Source organism: Pan troglodytes, chromosome 13 (genome assembly GCF_028858775.2).
Source record: "Pan troglodytes isolate AG18354 chromosome 13, NHGRI_mPanTro3-v2.0_pri, whole genome shotgun sequence".
NCBI classification, from domain to species: domain Eukaryota; kingdom Metazoa; phylum Chordata; class Mammalia; order Primates; family Hominidae; genus Pan; species Pan troglodytes.
Genome location: NC_072411.2, coordinates 133,227,314 through 133,250,000, shown reverse-complemented (window position 1 = coordinate 133,250,000; position 22,687 = coordinate 133,227,314). Strand labels below are relative to the sequence as shown.

Below are 22,687 nucleotides of genomic sequence, written 5' to 3'. Positions count from 1 at the left end.
TGCTGCTAACAGCTCAGAGCTGCCCCTCCTCTAGGGAAGCACCCTCAGCCCAAAGGGAGCTGCTCTTTCCACAAAGGCACGCAGTCCCTACCCAACACTCAGAGCCAAAGCACTGACAAGGAGGAGCACCAGAGGGCAAGCCTCTCCCCTCTGCTGAGACTAACTCTGTGTCGTCATTCTTGTTCCAGGGCTCCCACAGGGTCAAGCTGAGGTCTGGCCTCCTGCCTCTCAGCTCCTTCCCTTGCCTCTTCTTGCCTCCCTCACTCCCTCACTCCCTGAGAGCACCTCCTCAATAAACCCTGTCCATTCAACCCCAGTCTCAGGCTCTGCTTCCAGGGGCTAGGGAAGATGGCTGCGTGAGCCATGCCCCTTGCCCTCAGGGATCTTGCAGGACAGCTGGGAGACAGGCCACAGGGAAACAACAGGATCATCCACAACACAAGGGGCACAGGTGGAGAGGACGGGGGCTGAGAAGATGGAAGACATCATTGAAGTTGGGAAGATGGAGAAAGGTTTCATGGAAGAAGGGGGCTTTATGGGTGATGGACTGGTAGGACTGGGTAGGAGACAAGCTTTCCAGGCAGGGAGAAAGTTCCAAGAAAGGTCCGAGATGGGTAGAAACCTTTGCCCCCATCCCTCCTATTTCCTCTTGTCCAGGGTCCATGACCAGGGACACCATCCCGGGGCAGAGGAGGTGGGGGCTCTGTTCAGATGATTGTAATAATGAGTCTAGCGTCATCTGAGAGCATCAGGTCTTCCCTAGAGGGCCATGCCGGCTGACCCTGAGGCCAGGAGGGAGTCACTCCACTGTCAAGCTTCCCTTGAGAGGCCAGGGCTTCGTCCACCTGAAGAGACCACCTCCATTCGAAGGGACAGAGCGCTCCACATACCTGCCAGACCGTGGGCCTAGGGGCTTGTTCACAAGGATTCAGTGATGTAGTAGGCAGCTCCCAGAGCCCCCAGAGCCACAGCCACAGTTCCGAGGGCTTGGAGGACACGCGTTACGATGACTGGAGGGTTTTCTTGAAGATTTTCTGTAGAGCAAAGCAGAAGTGGGGGTGGTGGGAAGCTGGGCTTCAGTGCCTCTCTACGAACAGGAGAAAGTGGAAATTATGTGGCCCCCTCAGGATTGCAGGAATACCCATCTTCCCCCTCTCCAAACTCCTCTTAGGAGAGCATTTAATTCTTCCCATCCTTCCAACAAGTCCCTACCGAAAGACCCCTGAGGATCGGAGGGTGAGCTGGCCTGGGATGCCAGCTGCCCTGAACACTCAGAAGGGGACCAGGTTAGGAAGGTGGTCAAGTCTGCTGTGAGCCAGGCCTTGTGCTAAATACCTCACACCCAGTGTCTTCTTCAAGCCTCACAACAACCCTATGAGGTAGGTTCTATCACTTCACTCCATTGAGAGAAAGGAACTTGGGAAATAATATATTACACCCACACAAAGGCAAGGAAAACATGATTAAGGCAATAATTGTGAGGAGGGCATTCAAAAAATGCAATACCCATTTTGATAAAAATCCTACAAAAATAGGGATTCTTGTTTAATGTGAATGTGGATTGAAAGCCAAGAGCCAACATTACACTCCATTGAGAAAAGCGTGCGGGTGCTAAAATTGGAACAGAATTAAAACTACATGTCTTGCCCTGGCCAGATATGGACCCTGTCTCTCCCTGCTCACTTTCCTGATTCTGAGCCTCACGCTTGCCTTTTCCTGCACCCAGATTGCTCCCGCTTTTCATCTTAAGCCAGAGAGGACTTCAAGATCCTTTTGGACTCGGCTCACATGCTGTTCACAGGAACCTTTCAGAGGTTCCTGTTGGAGCCTCTCCTAGAGGACACAAGGCTCTTTGCATCTTGCATCTTGGTTTCTAAATGCATGGGTCTTAGCTCTCCATGTCGACTGCAACAATTTTAGGGGTAAAGTTCCCTGTTCTGGTTTCCCTCACAGTGCCCCATGTCCTCTGCATAGTAAGTTTCCCTCAATAACACTTGCTGGTTTTAAAACGATATGAACCCATGGCACGATTTGGCCATGGATGGATGGAAGTACTAAGCGTGTGGGCGGGGTGTGGCTAACGGTGGCAGGCAGACCTTTCCTTGACGGAGCTTACTGGGTGGTGGAGTATTTTTGGCTCCAAGCGTGTTCTCCCCACACGCCCCGGTATCTATTTACTTATCGCCATGTGTAGGAGAGATGGAGTTTTTCAGCTCCAGAAAGGAGAGGGGATTGGGTAGGGAAGAGGCTGGGAAGAGGAACAGGACAAGGATGGGGGTTGGGGGGCCTCAGTTCCTGGGGTGGGGGTGTGAAGTCGCCAAGTGGAAGGGCCTCTTCCACTGAGATCTGTGAGGCCCTCAGGTGGGGCAGATGGCGACCCCTCTCCCAGCCCATGCATGTAACCTAGCAGCGCCAAAAGTGGGAACATCTCCAGTCTGTTCCCTGCATGGATGGGGTCTTCCTATGAGGGCAGTGGCAGCCATGACACTGCTCCTGGTGGCTTTTTGGGAAGAGGAAGGAAGGACAGATACTATGGGTGATGTCATGGGGGCTGCCACCAACAGACCAGCCTGGGGGCAGATGTCCCCTGTGGAGATCCCCAGAAAGAGCCCAGCACAGTCTGAAGGGGGCTGAGGTCTTGCTATTGTGTGGAGGAGGCATATGAGTTACAAGTAGTTTTTTATCATTAAATTCTGGGCGACATTCGTAGGCAGATCAGGAACCTAAGGCCCCTGCCTATGACACAGGCCACTGAGGGCCCACGGAGGTGCATGGCCAAACAGTGTTTAAACACAAAGCTCCTGAGCGACTCTGTGAAGGGCTGAGGGGGAGAGTGTTCTGAGGAGGGGAGGGCATCTCTGGAGAAAAGAAAAAGGAAGCCCCTGAGGAGGAATCCCAGTGAGGAAGAAAACTGGCACCTCTCTGTACAGGCGGGGTGGGTACCCCAGGGGGTGGGGCCGGTCAGAAAGGGCCCTGCCTGCCAACGTCCAGGAAGTGGCCAAAGCAAAGAGGGAAAGAAAGGCTTTCCTTCAGCCTGGGATTCCCAAGAGGAAGTGATACATGATTGCTAATAAGGTCTGGGGGCAGAGCCTGGCCTTGGGGACTGTGTGCCCCGAGGCTCCAGCCCCTTGCGCTTGGAACCTGTAGAAGGTGAGCAGGTTGGGGAGTCCTCTCCCTGGCGCCATCTGCCAGTCCCGAGGCAGAAAGACATCGAAGATGCGGCTATGGCATAGCCCCAGACGACGCCAGCAAGCGGAGCTGCAGGGGCAAGTGGCACAGGAGCAGGAATGCGGGCCGGCGCGAGTCAGAGGCCCTGTGGGGACAGAAGGAGAGAGGTGAGGGAGGCACCTGCCCTGGGAGGCTGGGGCGGGGGAGCCTGGAACACAGTCTGAGAAGGCGCCCCACAACGGCAGCAGCTGCAGGATTACCAGGGCGAATGCTGGATTTTTTCCAAGGCATCATTGAGGATTTGGGACTGAACTACCTAAGGAAGGCAGTTCTCCCACAAAATGTTCTCTAACCAAACAGAAGAGAAGACTGACTGCATGGGAAAATGGCTGTTTTATACTGGTGCTACCTGGGAGTAGCAATAACGACGACAACAACGACGATGATGATGGAGGTGGTGCTGATGGTGCCATGGCTTACACCTTCAGGATGCTTTGCACTTAGCATGCTCATCTCATTTAATTTCACAGTAATCCTGTAAAGGGGATACTGCTGGTCTTGTTTTACAAATAAGGAAACTAAGGCTCAGCTAATTTAAGGGATATGCCCTTTTAGGGAGTAGATTGCAGAAGTTGGCTTTCTCAACTCAGGCTTTCTCACGTTTAATTCAGTGAAAATGGAATTTCAGGTGACTGCCCACCTCAGGAGAGGCTGCACTGACATTCCTGGAATTGGAGCTGCCACGTTCCATTGATCTAGAGCATTCTGATCCATCCAGAAGACAACCACAGCTCTAGTTTCCAGTCCCGATCCTATTTTCTGTTTCTGTCCTCCTCTGGTATGGATCCCAGCAGAATGTAGATGATGCCCTCTGTGGTTGGGCAAGATAATTTCTGGCTGGATTATTCCCTCCTGTTTCCTATCTGTAGCCCTGCGGCTTCTTGACAGAGCTACAGATTCTTCTGACCCTAAGCTGCATGAAACAGGTGGTCAACCTGGCAGATTCAGTACACTTTCTGCTTAGACTTGCCCACGACACGTACTTTCCCGGAATGAGGAGAGGGGATTCTAAAGGCAAGACTTGCCTTTTTTTTAATTACAAAAAAGTTTTTAAATTGAGATATCATTCCTAGGCAATAAAATTCACCCTTTTAGAGTGCTCAGTGGTTTTTAGTATATTCACAAAGTTTTGTGGCCATCACCACTAATTTCAGAACATCTTCATTTCCCCAAAAAGAAACCCCATCTCCATGAGCAGTTACTCCCCACTCTCCCATTTCCCCCAGTCCCTGACAATACATTTGCCTATTCTGAACATTTCATGTAAATAGAATCATTCGATGTGTGGGTTTCTGGGAGACTGGATTCTTTCACTTAGCCAAGTGTCTATAAGGTTCATCCAGGCTGTACCATGTATCAGGACACTATCTCTTTTTATTGCCAAATAGTATTTCACCATACTCATTGTACTGTGGTATTTCATACCACATTTTGTTTATCCATTCATCAGCTGGTGGACATTTGGGTTGTTCCCACTTTTTGGCTATTACAAATGCTGCTGCTTTGAGCGTTTGTGTACAAGTTTTGGTGTGCTTCTAATATGCTTAATAAGACGCTTCGAATTCTCTTGGATGTATACTGAGAAGTGGAATTGCTGGGTCATAAGGTAACTTCATGTTCCTCTGAGGAACCATCAGACTGTTTCCACAGCAGCTGCACCATTTTACATTCCCGCCTACAGTGTATGAGGATTCCAGCTTCTCTACATCTTCACCAACACTTGTTATTGTCCATCCTTCTGATTATACCCATCCTAGTGGAAGACTGGCATTTTCTTGAGCTACAATATTTCTGCACACAAAAAGGCTTGGATTTTAGAAAATGGCACGTTTTACTTGCAGGCCCTCATCCTTCATCTCCAACATTCCTTTCTACTGCAGAGAATTCCTTTGGAAGAAGTATAGGGTGTCCGCTGTAACCACTGGCGAGCCACCACCGTTTCTTGCTTTCTTGCTTTGCCTGTTCAATGGGCCAAATTCTTCTCTGAGTATGAGTCACATGTGTTCATTAAAAGACTTGGGAATGGAAAGTCTTGCTTTCTACCAGTACTGAAGATACCAGTTCTGAAGACCATAACCCAGAAATGTTTCTCTCACTGGCTGATGATCACAATCTTTACAACATATAGTATGGTGCTCAAAATCAATATCATATGTCAAGAAAGGTTTGATTCCTGGCCATGGAAGGATCATTGGCATGGCATGCCTTACATTTAGCACTCTCATCTCCATCACTTATTTATTTTATGCCCACACAATCCCGGGGGGTAAACTGTGGCCCAGGGAGTGTGGCCTGTTCAAGGCTATGGAGTCGTGGGCACTGGCTCATGGCAGATCCAGGAGATGCTCGGACAAAGATGTTCTTCCTCTTGTGCAGACTCCTAGGCCTCTTGGAATGGAAAGGTCAGTGCTGTGGTTTAAAGTGAGGGTTCTGGAGTCAGAATAGAGTGGGTTTCCCTTCTCAGGGCTACCAGCGTCTGCTCAGGAGCAACCTGTTTGACTCCTATGAGCCTCAGTTTCCCCATCTATAAAATGGAGATAATATGGAAGAACTTTTATAGGATTGTCACGTGTGAAAATTAAGCCACCTGAGCTGAATGCTAGGTACACAGTAAATGCTTAGTGATAATGTTAGTTTGCTATCACCATTATTGTTAGTAGTATAAACCAGCCCACCTCCTGAACTCCACTTGAATTCCCTCTACACAATCCAATGCTTATACAGACACTGTTTGGCTCCCAAGAAGATGGGGAACCACTTTTCCTGACAGCCATTCCATTTTCAGACAGAGCTAATTGTTGGGAAGTTTTTTATGTTGAGCTGAAGTCTTTCTGTCACTGTCTTCCATGGGTAAGATTGCTAATTTAGCAAATAAAAATATAGGATGCCCATGCAATATTGGGGACACACGTACTAAAAATATTATTTGTTGTTTACTAAAATTAAAATTTAACTGAGAGTCTTGTATTTTGTCTGGCTATCCTATCCATGGGCCTGTATTTGTCTGTTTTCACACTGCTGATAAAGACATATCTGAGACTAGGCAATTTATAAAAGAAAGAGGTTTGTGGAACTTACAGTTCCACGTGGCTGGGGAGGCCTCACAATCATGGTGGAAGGTGAAAGGCACATCTCACATGGCAGCAGACAAGAGAAGAGAGTTTGTGCAGGGAAACTCCCTTTTTTAAAACCATTAGATCTCATGAAACTTATTCACTATCACGAGAACACCACGGAAAAGACCCGCCCCCGTGATTCAATCACTTCCCACTGGGTCCTTCCTACAACACCTGGGAATTCAAGAAGAGATTTGGGTGGGGACACAGCCAAACCACATCAGACCCTTAGACCTCTGAGGACAATAAGGAACAAGTCTATTCACATCTTCCACCTGACAGACAGACATCCTCCAATTCCTTCAATTGACTGTCATACACTAAATGGCCTCCCTGATCCTTCTCATCCTCCATCAACCCAGACTATCTTCCTTGGACTAGTTTGTCAGGCGTCTTTTACAGCCCAAAAGGATAGCTTGATGAGGACAGAATAAAGCAGTATCATCACCTCCCTTATTCTAAACCATATACTTCTATTAATGCATCCTTGGTTTTTATTTTTTAGCAGTTGCATGGCACTGCTGATTCCTAGTGAGCAAGTATTACTATGGAACCAAGTTAAATGTTGATATGTATGTGTGGCTGTCTTCAGTGAGACTCAGGATGATGAGAAATGACAAAACCCAGGAATCCTGGTCTCTTGGGTAGAAACAAAAACAAAAACCTTCCCACTCTACAGCACAGCTCCAGGATACACGTTAACCATGCATCACTATCCTACAAGAACCAGCCTTTGGGATGACCCAGAACTCCATCAGCAGGAAGGCTGGAACAGCTGAAGCTAGAAGACAGCCCACCTGCTTTCCTGGATTGAGGGGCTGCCTTCACGTTAGCATCTGGAGATAACAGGCAGCGAGAGGAGCGGCGGATTTCGGGTGCTGGAAGGGCTTGGGATGCTGGCTGCTGGGAGTTGGTTTCAAGGCTGGAATGCTGTGGTGTGAATTCAGGGCTAGGCTGCTGTGGTGTGGATTCAGGACTAGGCTGCTGTGGTGTGGATTCAGGGCTAGGCTGCTGAGAGGTGGAATTGGAGCTAGCATGCTGGGAGGTAGAGTCTCGGTGTCGTCTGGCCTCTGACCTTTTCTTCTTGACCTTCTTCATGGTAGATCCTCCCAACCTAAACGTGGACCTACATGGAGCTGCGTAATCTCCCGGCTCCCTCCTGGAGGGGCCGTTTGCCCTCTGCCCTAGGAGCCTGGCTCTGGCCTCCAACTGGACCCAGGCCCCACAGAGAACAGTGACCCACACCTCCTGTGAGGTCATAAAAGCCAGGGTGGCTCCTATGGCAGGGCTTCAGGGACAGTCTTCTCTGCAGACACCAGCCTGGTGTCCTCCTTCATCCCAGGCTGCCAGGCTAGGCAGGGGGCAGCGGCTGCCCTGGTCCTCACAGCCCTGGCTGCGGGGCTGGTGACAGCCAGATCCTCATGCTTCTGTGACCAGAGCGCTGCCTTCAGACACCTCTCTGCTGGCGTGTTCCTGGGTCCATGTGAGCTACCTGTTTTGCTCTAAGATACCCTGGATGTGACGCTCAGCTCTGTCACTGGCTTTCACATACCCCCTACTCCTACACACCAAAAATCCATGTTCCCCATGCATTCATCTTCAGGTCAGCTTCCTGAAGATTTGGAGCTTCTTCGAAGGCTTTACCATGGCCCAGAGCCTGCTACCATCTCAGAGTAGCTTACCCCTTCCCCCAAAGCCTGCCCTCCCGCACTGTGGGAGGGGAGTTTGGGGGTTGACTTGACTTTTATAAGAACCTCTGCATTTGGCAAATAATTTTCCCTGAGAACATAACAGCTGTTCAGAAAACTAACATTTGTCTCAAACTCATGGCAATGGCAACCACAGACTATCTCCCAAACCCCAATTGGTTGGGTTAAACAGGTGACTGAATCTTTCTCTAGATTAATTAATTTAATGTGCTCATTAAATGTGATTTTTGTTTTAGGATGGAAGAAGGAAAAGTATTTTTAAAAGACAATCTAAAGCTCACACTGTGACTACAACATAAAATGTGTTCACCTGAGGAGACTGCTTTCACCGTGAGTGTGTCACAGGTGGGTGAGTGTGGGACTGGCAAGCGCAGGAGCTCCTGCCCCAGCAGAAGGTTTAGAGCAGACCCATGCAGATAAAAAGGGCTTCAGTCACGCCTGTAATCCCAGCACTTTGGGAGGCCGAGGCGGGCAGATCACGAGGTCAGGAGATTGAGACCATCCTGGCTGACATGGTGAAACCCCGTCTCTACTAAAAATACAAAAAATTAGCCAGGCGTGGTGGTGGGTGCCTGTAGTCCCAGCTACTCAGCAGGAGAATGGCGTGAACCTTGGAGGTGGAGCTTGCAGTGAGCCGAGATCGTGCCACTGCACTCCAGCCTGGGCGACAGAGCGAGACTCTGTCTTAAAAAAAAATGGGGGGCTTTGGGCCACACAAAGCCAGACCCAACATGAACTCTGAAATGACAGGACATAGTTTAGGGCTTCTAGAGCCTAAAAATACCTTAATGATGACCTTTCCTCAGAACACTGAGGTTTAGTGAAATTAAGTTACTTTCCCAGGGTCACACAGCTGGCTGGGGGCATCAGAAGGACTAAATTCCAGTTTGGGGCTCATTATTTTCATGATCCCAGAAAACAATAGGGAGTCAGATAATTATACAGGCTTTGGAAATAATGAATTAAAAAGTCCCCCAGTGGCCTGGTGCGGTGGCTCACGCCTATAATCCTAGCACTTTGGGAGGCTGAGGCGGGCAGATCATGAGGTCAAGAGATTGAGACCATCCTGGCCAACCAACATGGTGAAAACCTGTCTCTACTAAAAATACAAAAATTAGCTGGGCATGGTGGTGCACGCCTGTAGTCCCAGGTACTCAGGAGGCTGAGGCAGGAGAATCGCTTGAACCTGTGAGGCGGAGGTTGTGGTGAGCCGAGATTGTGCCACTGCACTCCAGCCTGACGACAGAGTGAGACTCGTCTCAAAAAAAAAAAAAAAAAAAAAAAAAAGGTCCCTGAGTGAGAAGATTGAAGAAAACAAAGGCAGGAAGGATCAGAAGTGAAGGCAAGCTCAGCTCAAGAGTATTGGGTTGTGTTTGGTTGACCTTGGCCTAAGGAGGCTCTGGGAGCAGGTGAATCTACATGAAGGTGGTAATTTCCTGAAGCCAAGAGCAATGGAACCCTTGAGGGGACTCCATTTAGAATCAGAGAGACTGGAAACCGAGGCCAGGAACCCTGTTGAGATCTAGCAGACAGCTCAGGAACTCCTAAGGCATTCATCTCTGCAAAGTTGGATTTTCAGGTACCAATGGGCTTCGGCTGAGGGCCTCAACCTGGTTTAAATCAGTGTTTTTCAACCTCAGCCCTGTTGACATTTTTGGGCTGAGTAATTCTTTGTTGTGGTGGGTCATCCTGTGTATTGTAGGAAGTTTACCAGATCCCTGGTCTTTACCCAGTCTTTACTCCCCCCTACCCCAGGACAACCCAAAATGTCTCCAGATATTGCTAAATGTCCCCTAGAGATGGGGTAGGAGTGTGTGTGTCCACACTGCCCCTGGTTGTGCCATGTTGGTGTAAATGAATCAGATAGGAGCAGACACATATAGGTAGAACTTCCTGGTAGCAATGAAAGAAATATTCCATTTTACCAGAAGGAGCCAAACAGGGCACAGAGAATGAGTCTCTGTCTTCCCGTAGAAAGATGGAGGAAGCACAGAGGGCAGGTCTAGGGAGGAGTGGGGAATTTCTCTGTGGCAGCAGCAAAAATATGCGTGAATTCTTTAGTAAGAGTGGTCCCAAGAAGCAGAGAGAGGGCACCTGTGGGAAGACGTTGTCCCAGAAGAATGAGGAAGAATGGTCCCTCAATAGCTCATTGCTAGAACGTCTTCCCTGCAGCCCCTGCCTTCTTCTTCTTCTTCTTCTTTTTGTTTTTGTTTTCAGAGTCTCACTCTGTCTCCAGGAGTGCAGTGGCCCAATTTTGGCTCACTGCAACCTCCACCTCCCGGGTTCAACTGATTCTCCTGCCTCAGCCTCCCGAGTAGCTTACAGGCATGCTCCAGGCTCCTGAGTAGATTACAGACATGCGCCGCCATGCCTGGCTAATTTTTATAGTTTTAGTAGAGACAGGGTTTCACTCTGTTGGCCAGGCTGGTCTCGAACTCCTGACCTCAAGTGATCTGCCTGCCTTGGCCTCCCTAAGTGTTGGGATTACAGGCATGAGCCACTGCGCCTGGCCCCACTGCCTTCTGCTTGAGCACCTGTTCCTATACAGGAAGCCTGGCTCTTCCATAATACAGTCACAGCCCACTGCCCAGTGCTTATCAGCCACCACTACTACCTGTGTCCAGCTCTAGCTAACCGTGAACATCAGAGGTCTCAGGCTGAACATTCCTGCATTTTCAGAAGCCCTTCTCCTCTATCACCCCTCTCTGCACCTCTACCAAAGCATTTTCTGGTCAAGCCCTATCTCAAGTGGATAAATCTCTTCATAAAGCCTTTCTAAGCTGGGCACAGTGGCTCATGCCTGTAATCCCAGCACTTTGAGAGGCTGAGGCGGGCGGATCACCTGAGGTCAGGAGTTTGAGACCAGCCTGGCCAACATGGCAAAATCCTGTCTCTACTAAAAATATAAAAAAATCAGCTGGGCATGGTGGCACACGCCTGTGGTCCCAGCTACTCAGGAGGCTAAGGCAGGAGAATTGCTTGAAACCCGGGAAGTGGAGGTTGCAGTGAGCGGAGATTGCGCCACTGCACTCCAAGCCTGGGCCACAGAGCGAGACTCCATCTAAAAAAAAAAAAAAAAAAAAAAGCCTTTCTTGAGATCTCCAACTGGAAGCCATCCTTCCCTTGCTGCTGAGCTCCAGGGCACCTCTTTGTATGAGACTGGTCATATTCTGAATGGCATTAGAATTATTTCTGTCTCTGTCTTCCCTCTCATTCCCCAACCCTAGATGGTAGAAACCTCAGAAGGCCACAGTCCAGAGTAGGGGCTCAATGCAATGCAAGCTGCTGGAACTGAATAAAGGTGAAGGTAGGAAGACAGAGAAAGCAGGAAGCTGCGACAGCAGGAAGCTGTGATGGGGGCAGGTGGGCATGGGGGATCAGGTACCTCCAAGGCTTCATCACCAAGGGGGTGCTTTCAAAAATGGACTGGGACTTCTCTGGCCTTGGCTGAGGATCACAGCTGGACTAGTCCATGGGCAAGGGAGTTTCCTAACCAGGGATGCCAGTCATGTGAAAATGCAGTAGACTAGGTAGGGGAAGGGAATTGGAAATTAGAGAGTCAGAATAAGGTCTTGATGGGGTGAAAATTTCCTCCCAGAAGGTCTCTGATGGTTCTGGTTTCCTGGGCACCTAGAATAAGTGTGTCATCATTTGTTCTGAAGCTGACTTCTCTGAGCTGGATGGCACCCTGGACATCAACCAGCCCTTCACCTTCACGTCACACAGGAGGGACACTGGTCCACAGAGAGGATGCCTGCTCTGGTCACCAGCTGGAGAGTGGCAGACCTTGGGTACCTGACCTTTGGACTCTGCCACGCAGAGCACTTCCTCAGTCCCTCCTGCTGCCCCTGGCAGGGTGGAGCTGGCAGGTAGGTTGCGGGACTTGGCGCTCCCTCAAGATCTCACTGCCCGGGGACCTTAGACTGACAAATTAATCCCGTGGGCCACAGGCCTGGTCTCCATAACAGGAAGGGTCTCAAGGGTTGCGAAGGAGAATCCTGAAGTCGGCCAACTAGTCTAGTGGAGTTCCACCTGAGAGGGTTGCCATGAGGATCCAGGTGAAAAGCCCTTAGAACAGCGCCTGACTCACAAAAGGCGTGCTTTTAGTGTTATTATTCTTCCCTGGAGAAGACTACAGAAGCAAGCAAGGGAGAGGAGGATGTGGAGAGGAGGGAGTGGGGCCCCGTTTCTACAAAGTCCCAAATCAATACCTTACAAAAGCATGACCCCAAGTCATGGGAACCGATGCCCCAAGTTGCATGTGGGGCCAGTGAGTGGGGGTCGTAGCCCTCCAAATTAATTCGAACACTTCTGACGCTGAGATTGCCCCAGTGAGCTCACCGGGAGGAACTCTAGTTCCTTCCCACCCAAAACAGTACCCAAAACTCCTGGAGGCGCCAGGAGAGAGGCCGTGACTCCGGGGCTTTGTCCTCTACCCCGCGGGGCGGCAGGGTCGGGGTCCAGGGCTGCGTGTTTGAGCGTTCTCCGCCCCGGGGCTCCCCCCTCCCCGCGCCGACCCCTCACCATCGGTCTGCGTCTCCCGATCCACCAGGGAGACCCTGTGCACTTGGCTGGCGGCGCGCTGGACGTCCAGGGTGCCCTCGGGGCGGCCGGGGCAGAACACGGCCTTGTGCACCTCCACGGCTGGGCTGTGCGGCGCGAGGACTCTGCTGAGCAGGGCCTCCATGCGGCGGCGCGCCTCGGCCTCCTCCTCCTGCCGCGGCTGCACCACGATCCCCACGAGCGCGGCGGGCGGACGTCGGTCCCGGGCGTGCTGCTGTTGCAGGAGCAGCTGCAGCCGCGGCAGCTGCGTGAGGAGCGCAGCCGCGCGGCACAACACCAGGAGCAGCTGCGCGCCCGGCTCAGGCGGGTGCTGCGGCGCCCCGCGTGCAGACGCTGTGTCCTCTGCTGCGGAGGTGGGGGTCCCAGGAGGAGCCCCAGGCGCCTCGCGCGGGTCCTCGGCCTTGGGCTCGGAGCGCCGCGACTTCTTGGTGAAGCGCTTGGACTTCGTGGCCGGGCAGTCGTCGCAGTTCATGGAGCTGTCGCCCGAGCGCTTGGGCCACCGTGCGGTGCAGTTGCTGGCGCTGGTGTGGCCGCTCATGGCTCGGGCGGACGAGGGCCCGGGGAGCTGATCAGCTGCGGCGTCTCCTGGAAAGCTCTGCAGGCTCAGACCGTCCTCATCCTGCTTCCAGAGCTCGCTGATCAGCAGCACCTGGCCGTGGCCCTCGACAGACTGGGCCGGGGCCTGTGGCTGCGCCTCCGCCTTCCTCTCCTGGGGTGCCCTGCAGGGCTGGGCCCCAGGCCGCTGCTCCATGTCCGGCCCGACACCCTCGCCCCTCTGGGCTCGGGCTTCCGTTGGGAGGGAAAAGCTGCCCTTCTCCGGAGCATGTCACAATACCCCTGAGCCCTACCTTTTCCTGTCGTGGCCAAGCACCTCCGCCCCGCTATTCCTTGGAAATCTAATATATAGGAAGTTGCTGCTGGACGCTGGTATAACGCCGACTGTGTTCAGTTTCTCCATTTTCTACTTTTGTAGTTTCAAAAGGTGCATCCTTTTATACCATGGATAAATCTTCGTCCCCAAGGCTCTAAGTAAGGCGAATTTTTATGCACCTGGGGCATTTAAAAAGCAGTGGACCAGCTCTCATTGCACCCGCAACTCTTGAGAATCAGCGAAGAGTGGCGGCCTGGGTGGCTGGGCCCCGGCTCGGCCAGTCGGCTCTCTGGGTGATTCGGACGCCGGAGTCTTGCGCTATTACGATATAAACGGGTGGTGTTGCCCGAGATGATTTTGGGCCCCCTCAGTTCCAGGCTTCTGTGGGTACCAGCGGCCTGTCAAAACGCCAGGAAAGGTCCTCAGGAAAACAAGACAAAAAGCATAGAACTCGTTTGCTGCCCGGCACGCGGGGTGAGCAGAGTGGCATGATGAGGCAGTACGGAGGGAACAAGGACGGTCACAGAGACTGGAAATCCAACGGTGGGGAAAGTTGTTCCCTTTGTTATTTTTCTTAAAATGAGCTTTACCAAGTTATGCTAAATTATTTTTAAAAATATAAACATAAAAAACTCTGAAAAGCAGGGTGTCAAACAGAAAACTCTGAGCTAGAATCCCGCTAAAAACTCCAGGATCCTCGGGCGCGGTGGCTCACGCCTATAAGCCCAGCAATTTGGGAGGCAGAGGTGGGAGGATTGCTTGAGGCCAGGAGTTCAAGACCAGTCTAAGCAATATAGTGAGACCCCCATCTCTACTAAAAATACAAAAATTACTCGAGCCTTGTGGTGTGCCTGTAGTCCTAGCTATTCCCGAGGCGGAGGCAGGACAATCGCTTGAACTGGGGAGGCAGAGGTTGCAGTGAGCCAAGATCACGCCACGGCACTACAGCCTGGGCGACAGAGTGAGCCTAAGTCTCAAAAACAAGACTAAACTAAACAAGTCTGCTGGAGTGCAGATCTTGGCACACTGTGAGCTCCACCCCCCAGGTTCAAGTGATCCTCCTGCCTCAGCCTCCCAAGTAGCTGGGACTACAGATGCCTGCCACTCCAGCCTGGGCAGACTTGGTCTAAAAAAAAAAAAAAAAACAAAACAAAAAGAAAGATGGATGCTAGACTTTCATCCAAGATAAATTAGACCTGACAACTTCACCATACAGGAATTGGCCTTTCCACAGGTTTACCCTAGTGTGGGAGTCTCAAGATTGAGATTACTAAGGGAGGTAGGAGGCCCTACCTGGGGCTGGGGCTTGCTTTTTGCCTTCTCTAAACCAGCTTTTATCAAAATATCCTAAACTGGGGAGTACCAGGAAGGAATAGAGGTTCCAGACTCCCAAAACATGGATTTGAGCTACTCTGTCCCTCCTGACTGGGGTAAAGGAGCCCCAGTGTGCTGTCTTGTTCATTGTCAGTTCAACCTGCAGTTGGACAGTCATTGAAGAACCCTTGTACTAACTGTCTGACACGTTGGACTACCTTTAATCAGCCCCTGGCACACGGAAGCCACAGAACGGGGAGAGGAGCAGAGAGAGGTGGCGGGGCTACCAGTCTCAGTGCGACCTCAGGGAGGGGATGATCCAGATGGCAGGGCTGCCAGCCTCAGTGTGACATCAGGGAGGGGATGACCAGGCTGGAGTTAAGCCATCCCTAGGGTTCCCTGGGTCCAGCCCTTGCAGGGGCTTTTTTTTGTGTATGGTGGGGTGGGGGGAGACACTAAAGGTAAGAAGTGGCACTAAAGGCAGAAGCTCTGTCAGCTGGTGTTCAGAATGAATACCAAGACTCCTGGGCATACACTTGAAACGCCACGATTATATCTAAGTTGGTGTAACAAAGAGATCCAGAGATACGTTGGGTTAGGAATATTTATTTCTGCAGATGTCAGTGGTTCTGGGGTGTCAGGAAGGCTCTGCCATCCTCAACATGTGGCTTCCTTTCCTTTCTCCAGGGCAGCTGATCCAGGACCGTCCACTTCCAAGCCAGCAGGAGGATGGAAAAGCAGAATGGAGGGGAAACAACCTCCTTTGCAGGGCGTGACTCGGAAGTTGGACACATCATTTCCAGCCACATTCCATGGACCAGAATTAGCCCTGTGACCAACTCTGGCTGCCAGAAAGTCTGGGAAATACAGTCTCTGCTTGGGCGATCAGGCAGGCAGTCATATCTTTGGGAACATCTCTCACACCCTGGGAACACCTGAGCAGAAACTGAAGGACATTTAACAGATTCTCCTCTGTGTCTAATAAGAATTGCCCCCATCAGTCAGGGCTCTCCTAGGTGCTGGGTACATAGGTCATCTATAAACAACCCAGCAATGGAGAGCACACCATTCCCAGGCTGCAGATGCAGAAACTGTGGCTCGGAGAGTTAAGCGTCTTGTTCAGATTCAGTCAGCTGGTAGATGGCAGGTCTGGGATTGAGACCCAGGCCTGGCTGGTCCTGCCAGGACACAGTATCACAGCTTTGACTGGGGGCTTCTTTTTGTTTACGTATATTTTTTATGCTCAATGTGCATTCCTTTTGAAATACACAGAAAAGGGAAAGAAGCCGGAGTCCTGCCTTGTGTAGGAGGGATAAGTTAGAGGTGTGCACCGGGATAAATCTGCCTCCCGCGCTGGCCCTGGCCCTGGCCCTGATCCTCCTCCTGATTCTGGTCCTTGGCCTGGGCGGCGATTCCCGGCGCTGGCTGAGCGTCACCGGACACCAGGGGGCGCTGCCGGGCTACCGGTCCGGTCGGCCGGGGATCACAGCCTCAGCGGACAGGAAATGATCAACAGCTTCTCCTCTCGGATCCAGGTGGACTCAAGGAATCTCCGGGGGGCAGGACAGGTGCTGAGCCGGGTGCAAAGGTGGAATTCTATTCCCAAAGCACATCCCGCGCCTCTTTCCTCTGCAAAGTCCCGGAACCGCGTGACTCCGGATGAGTTCTCGGGGCTGGAACCGAGGGTTCAGCCCCCTGCGCCTCTGTGTGTCCCGGTCCCTTTCCTCCAAGTAGACAGGAGGCATCTCCTCATCGGCTCAGTTCACATTCCTCCAGGGGCTCAAAGGGGACCCAGTCCCTGTCTTGGGACACCAAGTCAGGCAGACTCCAGGAGAGAGGAAGGAAGATGATTCCCGCGCTCAGGTAGGGAGCCCCTCTAGGAAGAGAGAAATGAGGGGTGTACAACGTGAGAGTGGAAATGCTCAGAAATAGTCAATGGCCTGGGCAGCTGAGCTTTCGTCCACGCCCTGGCACAGTGTGTGCGGCACAACAGAGGTGTTCAGTGAACGTTTTTCATTCAATCAACAAACACCCTGAGTGCCTCCGTGTGCAGGTCCTGGGCTAGGCTCTGGGGATGAAGTCCCTGTCCCCTGGAGCTTATACTCCGGTAGGAAAGAGTAAACAAGGTCGGCCACTACTATAACCTCACATGGCGCTGAGCTCTAGAGGAAATTAAAGCAAGATAAGGGCGCCCAATCCAGGGCTTATATTCCCCCAACCCCCACCCCCAGTCCAGCCCGGCAGTGATGCAGGGGGAAGGGGGCAGGGGTGTGAGGGGTGGAGAGGGCAGGGAAGCCACCCCCATCCTCTGGGCACAGCCAACAACCCCCAGTTTTATACAGGAGAGGCTTCTTGGGGAAAATGTCATTCCAGGAGCCCTCAAAGTGATGGGATCCACTGACTGGAAAGAGAAAAAGGTCCAAGAAGGAGGAATTCAAGCCCCTGAGGCCCCTTTGGGTAGAACAGGGCAGGGAAGAGCCTCAGGGTCGCACAGCCTGGAAGCCGGAGGGCAAAGAGGAGGAGATGGAACCCCGGAGGGCCTTGGAGGGGCCAGGGGTGGGGAAGTGGGAGGATAATTTTATGCATCAATTTGGCTGGACCACGGTACCCAGATATTTGATCAGCCGTTATTCTAGATGTATCTGGGAAAGTATTTTTTGATAAGAGTAACATCTGAATCAGTGGATGAATGCTGAGTAAAGCAAATTACCTCACCAGGCGGGCGGGTCCTGCTCCCCCTGTTGAAGACCTGAAGACAAAGATTGACCCTCACCCTTCACCTCCCACATCTTCCTCACCTTGGAAAAGAAAAACATTCCTGAGAGGGGGGATTTGTCAGCAGAAGGCTTTGGGACTAGAACTGCAGCATCAGCTCTTCCTGGTTCTCCAGCGCCCAGGCCTACCCTGCAGATGTGGGCTTACCGGCCTCCACGATCAGTGAGCCGGTTCCTTAAAATCAACCTCTCTCTCTTCCTCTGTCTCTCCCTCTCTCTCTCTCCCTGTCCACATCCCATTGGTTCTGTTTCTCTGGGGAAACCTGACTAATAAGGGGACTCTCAAGGCCCTGGCTGAGGATGGCAGGCCTGAAGATTCTCTGAGGCATTCAGCATTGAATGAGCACCAGCTGGGCGTGGAGCTGTGTCAGGCGCTGGGTACAGGACTCAGCCCCGGAACCGAGTGTGGGCCCACATGGTGTGGGCCTTTGTCTGTCCCTGTCATGGCTTTGGACACACGCGTGGCCTAGAGGGGACAACGGATCTGGGTGGTGAGGTGGGAAAGCTCACCCCAGTATTCCTCTTGGTGACAGCAGTCCCTTAAGGGGTCACCTGAGTCGTGAGACCCACAGGTGTGGACCTCCCGCCCCCTTCCTCCCCTCTCCCCCAGTGACTTTATCCAGCACCTGCCCTGCCCAGCCTTGCACAGGCTACCCTGTGACCCACTCACAGGGAGATAGGGCAGCTTCTTTCTGCCCAAGGCAGCTCATCCAAGAGAATAACATACAGTAGATTGCCACACACATGACTGTGGCTGAGTCCAGGAAAGCCACTTATAAAATCCGGAGGTGAAGGAAGAAAAGATCGAAATCTCTGTAACAAATCCATTTCCCTCCTCCCTCCCTCCCTTCATCTCCAAAGTAGACCTGCCCCAGGGCCAGAGATCCTCTCCCTGCAAGGCTAGGTAACAAGCGGATTTTTGCTTTTGAGCTTCAAGGTCCTGGCTTCTGGTGGTTTATAGGTGATCTTTGAGGGTGGTTTTGACGAGAGGCTTGTTAGCTTCTCTACGCTTTTGAAACGCCCACTCTCCCCACAAGAATCTGGGACTTTGCAGAACCGGTCCAAGGTGAGAGTAGGATTAATTGCCAAATGAGTTTTCTCATAAGCCTGGGGTCCAAAGTACATTGGACAGCCAGCAAATGCTTATGAGGGGTTTGAACAAGTGAAATCAAGGCTCAAGGTCATAGGACTCAATGGAGAGTGAGGCAGCTGGGATCTGGGATGACCGGCATGGGCCTCAAAGCAGGGGGCTTGGAAATAGGCCCTGAAGAGGGGGTCGCTTGCGTGGCTAGCAAGGGGTTGGGGCCCACTAGCATTTCTCAGAATGCCTATTTTCTTCGGCAGTGAGAGCTGGAGGGAGGGATGGGTTTCTCAGCACAGTTCCAGTATGAGTGGCCGTCACCACAGGGTGCCATTGCCAAGTCAGAAAGAAACAAAGCTTAACCGCTGCCTCCTGTCCCCCATGGTCTGTGAAAGTCTCATACTGTAGTGCGTCTAATGGTGGCCCCCCAAAAGATACATCTACATTATAATTCCTGGGACCCAGAAGTGTGACCTTATTTGGAAAAAGGGTCTTTGCAAATGTAAGTGACCTTATTTGGAAAAAGCGTCTTTACAAATGTAAGTGACCTTATTTGGAAAAAGCGTCTTTACAAATGTAATTTACAACATTGAATGAGCACCTGCTGTGTGTGAAGCTCCCTATGTGGCCCAGGCTGGTCTTAAGGATCGTGTGTGTGTGTGTCTGTGTGTGTGTGTGTGTGTGTGTGTGAGAGATAGGGTCTCACTGTGTCATCCAGGCTGGAAGGCAGTGGCACAATCATGGCTCACTGCAGCCTCAACCTCCCAGGCTCAAGCGATCCTCTGGCCTCAGCCTCCCGAGTAGCTGGGACTAGGGTTGCACACCACCACTCCTGGTTAATTTTTTGTGTGTATTTTTTGTAGAGACGAGGTCTCCCTAAGTTGCCCACGCTGGTCTTGAACTCCTGGGCTCAAGTGACCCACCTGCCTCGGCCTCTCAAAATGCTGAGATTACAGGCATGAGCCACTGTGCCCGGTTCAAGTTAAAGATCTTGAGATGAAATGATTCTTGGGATCATTATCTTGGATGGATTGTAAATCCCAGGATGAATGTCCTTATATGAGACGCGCAGAGGAGAGACACAGAGATGGAAGAGGAGAAGGCCACGTGAAGGCAGAGGCAGCGACTTGAGAGTTGCAGCCACAAGCCAGGATGGCCTGGAAGAGGCAGGAGCAGACTCTTCTTAGAGCCTCCAGAGGGAGTGTGGCCCTGCTGACACCTTGATCTTGGACACTTGGCCCATCAGAGCTGTAAGAGAGTAAGTTTCTGCTGTTTGAGGTCATCTGCTGCAGGAGCCCCCAGGAACAAATACACCTCCCAATCCCATTTTTAATTCCCAAGGGTTTGCACCCGCAGGACACTTCTTCCACACATGCCCTGTTGTGCTCTGTATTGCCCTGTGTCCATTTGGAAGTGGGACTCCATCCTGTTGATACGTTCCACATAAAATATACTTGTACCAAAAATGTCTTGTTTTTAGGAGACTGTGGGGGATGGGAGTTGGGGGAAGGGTTCCATTTTCCAGGGCAAGTATAGCTGTCCCTCAGTATCCTAAAGGGTTTGGTTCCAGGACTCCTGCAGTTACCAAAATTCAAGGATGTCCAAGTCTCTGATACAAAATGGCATAGTATTTGTAAATAACCTATGCACATTCTCCTGTATACTTTAAATCATCTCTAGATTATTTGTAATACCTAATGCAATGTAAGTGCTGTGTAAATAGTTATTGTACTGTATTAGCTTTAAAATTTGTGTTATCTATTATTATTATTTTGAGACAGAGTCTCGCTCTGTTGCCAGGCTGGAGTGCAGTGGCATGATCTTGGCTCACTGTACCCTCCGCCTTCCAGGTTCAAGCGATTCTCCTGCCTCAGACTCCCGAGTAGCTGGGACTACAGGTGCATGCCACCACGCCCAGCTAATTTTTGTATTTTTAGTAGAGATGGGGTTTCACCATGTTGGCCAGGATGGTCTCGATCTCTTGACCTCATGATCCTCCCACCTCAGCCTCCCAAAGAGCTGGGATTACAGATGTGAGCCATCGTGCCTGGCCTATTGTTGCTATTATAAAAAAAAATTTGGAGATGAGGTCTCAGTCTGTTGCCCAGGCTGGAGTGTAGTGACATGATTATGGCTCACTGCAGCCTCAAACTCCTGGACTTAAGCTATCCTGCCACCTCAGCCTGCCGAGTAGCTGGGACTACAGGTTCGTGCCGCCACACCTGGCTAATTTTTGTTTTTTTGGTTTTTGTAGAGCTGTGATCTCATTATGTGTTGTCCAGGCTGGTCTCAAACTCCTGGCCTCAAGTGATCCTCCCACCACAGTGCTGGGATGGCAGGTGTGAGCCACTGTGTCTGGCCTGTTGTTATTTTTAAATTGCGTTTCTTTTTTCAAATATTTTTGATCCATGGTTGATTGAAATTTTGGATGTGGAACCAGGGGGTAACTGAGGGCAAATTGCACTGGGCTTTCCCTTGACTAAATTTGGGCAAAATAAAATGATCTCTAACCTTTATAAAGCTAATCAGACACCTCTAGGGTAGCAAATCCTAAAAGAAAAAGATCAGGCATATGAGTGCGTGTGTGTGTGCACGTGTATCTGTGTTGCCAAGCTGTTCCCTCCCCCACCCCCACCACTTTGCTTTTGGAGGCAAAGGAAAGGCACCCTCCTGGCTAGCAGGCCAGATGAGCCTTGTCACCTGGGGGATAGGATGCGGCCCAGATCTGCTCCTGAGCACAAAGATGAGCAAAATCAAAGGAAATTGCATGAGACTGAAGACCTTCTGTGTGGTCCTCCTGGGAGTGGCAGAAGTTTCTGGTGGAGGCGCAAAACAGGCCCCTGCTACACATAACTTCCATAACCACCAATCCACAGACAATCCACCCACCCACACCACATCCCAGGCCTCTCCTTTCCATGCCTGACCTGTGCTCCTGTGGCCTGCATGGGTGTGAGTCGCCTCTTTCTCCACTGCAGGCCTCTTCCAGGATGTCCTGGTGAAGACCACCACTGCCTGTCCAGTTATACTAGTCAGAACCCTGGGAGTGTCTCTTGACACTCCTTCTCATCGTCCGCCAAACCCAGCCCGTCCCCAAAGCCTGTTGATTGTATTTCCTGCTTGTCACACAAATGCCACCAGCTTTGATGGGCACCTTGTTCCTCCCCTTTGTGGTACTTGTCACAGTTGCAGTTTGCCTGTGAGCTCCGCAGAAGACAGATGCCACGGCTGCTTATTCCTTGTCGTGTCCCTGGTTCCTAAAACAGTGCCTCGTGCATCACTGGTGTTCAATAAATACTTGCCAAATAATTGAATAAATAAGAAAATGAATGAAGGAATGCAGTTTAGAGTGAGGATGGTGTTGAAAAGGAATAAAGCTTTCCCCAGTAGTGCCTGAGGTCCATGTAAGAATGTCCTAGATGATAAGACAGGAGACACACGGGCGTGGTAGATGGGCTCTCCCCACCCCTCCCCATAAGAGTGCAAAGCTGGGACAAGCCAGAGGCTTCACAGGCCTGGTAACTGGGGGGTAGGGTTTGGTGATTCCTACCCAGGGCTGGGGGCATCGGGAGGCTCTTCCTCTCTACCTGGACTGTTTACCAGGTGTGTTTCCCATTCATTATTTTCCAGTGGGTACTGGGTTCAAAGTTTCTACAAGCAGTGGGGGCTTTGAGGTTCGAGGAAAGTGTAGTATAGCTTTCTCTCCCTTTTAGGAAGATTTCTGTTTTTCTTTTCTTCTTCTTTTTTTTTTTTTTTGAGACAGAGTCTTGCTCTGTCACCCCAGCTGGAGTGCAGTGGTATGATCGAGGCTCACTCCAACCTCCGCCTCCCAGGTTCAAGTGATTCTTGTGCCTCAGACTCCTGAGTAGCTGGGATTACAGACATGAGCCTCTGCACCCGTCCTAGGAAGATTTCAAAACGAAGATGAGTCTATTGTAATTTAGAGGGCCATTTTAAACTCCCTGTGTTGGTGGCAGATGCTTTGGGTCTGGCAGCTAGCTCTATCCCAACCTTCTCTATCCACCCTGCAA

General features: G+C 51.2%; 2 protein-coding genes and 1 long non-coding RNA gene across 4 annotated transcripts in view; 2 read left to right on the top strand and 1 right to left on the bottom strand.

Moving 5' to 3' along the window:
- Nucleotides 1–7,589, bottom strand: part of SPATA3 (spermatogenesis associated 3) — a 14,071-nt gene extending 6,482 nt beyond the window's left edge. Inside the window, exons 1-3 of one of the 2 annotated variants that reach the window (XM_003949989.4) lie at nucleotides 7,142–7,589; nucleotides 3,142–3,313; nucleotides 891–1,034 (exon numbers count right to left, since the gene is read on the bottom strand). In XM_003949989.4, coding sequence (XP_003950038.1) covers nucleotides 929–1,034; nucleotides 3,142–3,313; nucleotides 7,142–7,442 — 579 coding nt within the window. In that variant the 5' untranslated portion in view covers nucleotides 7,443–7,589 and the 3' untranslated portion in view covers nucleotides 891–928. Of the gene's footprint in view, nucleotides 1–890; nucleotides 1,088–3,141; nucleotides 3,314–7,141 lie in introns of both variants that reach the window. The other variant, XM_016950682.2, reaches the window with a different exon arrangement.
- A 53-nt stretch (nucleotides 7,590–7,642) lies between these two features.
- On the top strand, nucleotides 7,643–13,549 carry LOC100611798 (uncharacterized). Its single transcript, NM_001302430.1, is given in 6 exon segments — nucleotides 7,643–7,827; nucleotides 8,290–8,398; nucleotides 11,281–11,416; nucleotides 11,655–11,922; nucleotides 12,606–12,732; nucleotides 12,734–13,549. Coding segments are annotated over 3 exon segments (840 nt in total). The 5' UTR covers nucleotides 7,643–7,827; nucleotides 8,290–8,398; nucleotides 11,281–11,416; nucleotides 11,655–11,661; the 3' UTR covers nucleotides 13,186–13,549.
- A 2,983-nt stretch (nucleotides 13,550–16,532) lies between these two features.
- Nucleotides 16,533–21,986, top strand: LOC134808018 (uncharacterized). Its single transcript, XR_010149912.1, has 3 exons — nucleotides 16,533–16,664; nucleotides 17,520–19,914; nucleotides 21,635–21,986. It is a non-coding gene; the product is annotated as an uncharacterized LOC134808018 (long non-coding RNA).
- The last annotated feature ends 701 nt before the right edge of the window (nucleotides 21,987–22,687 follow it).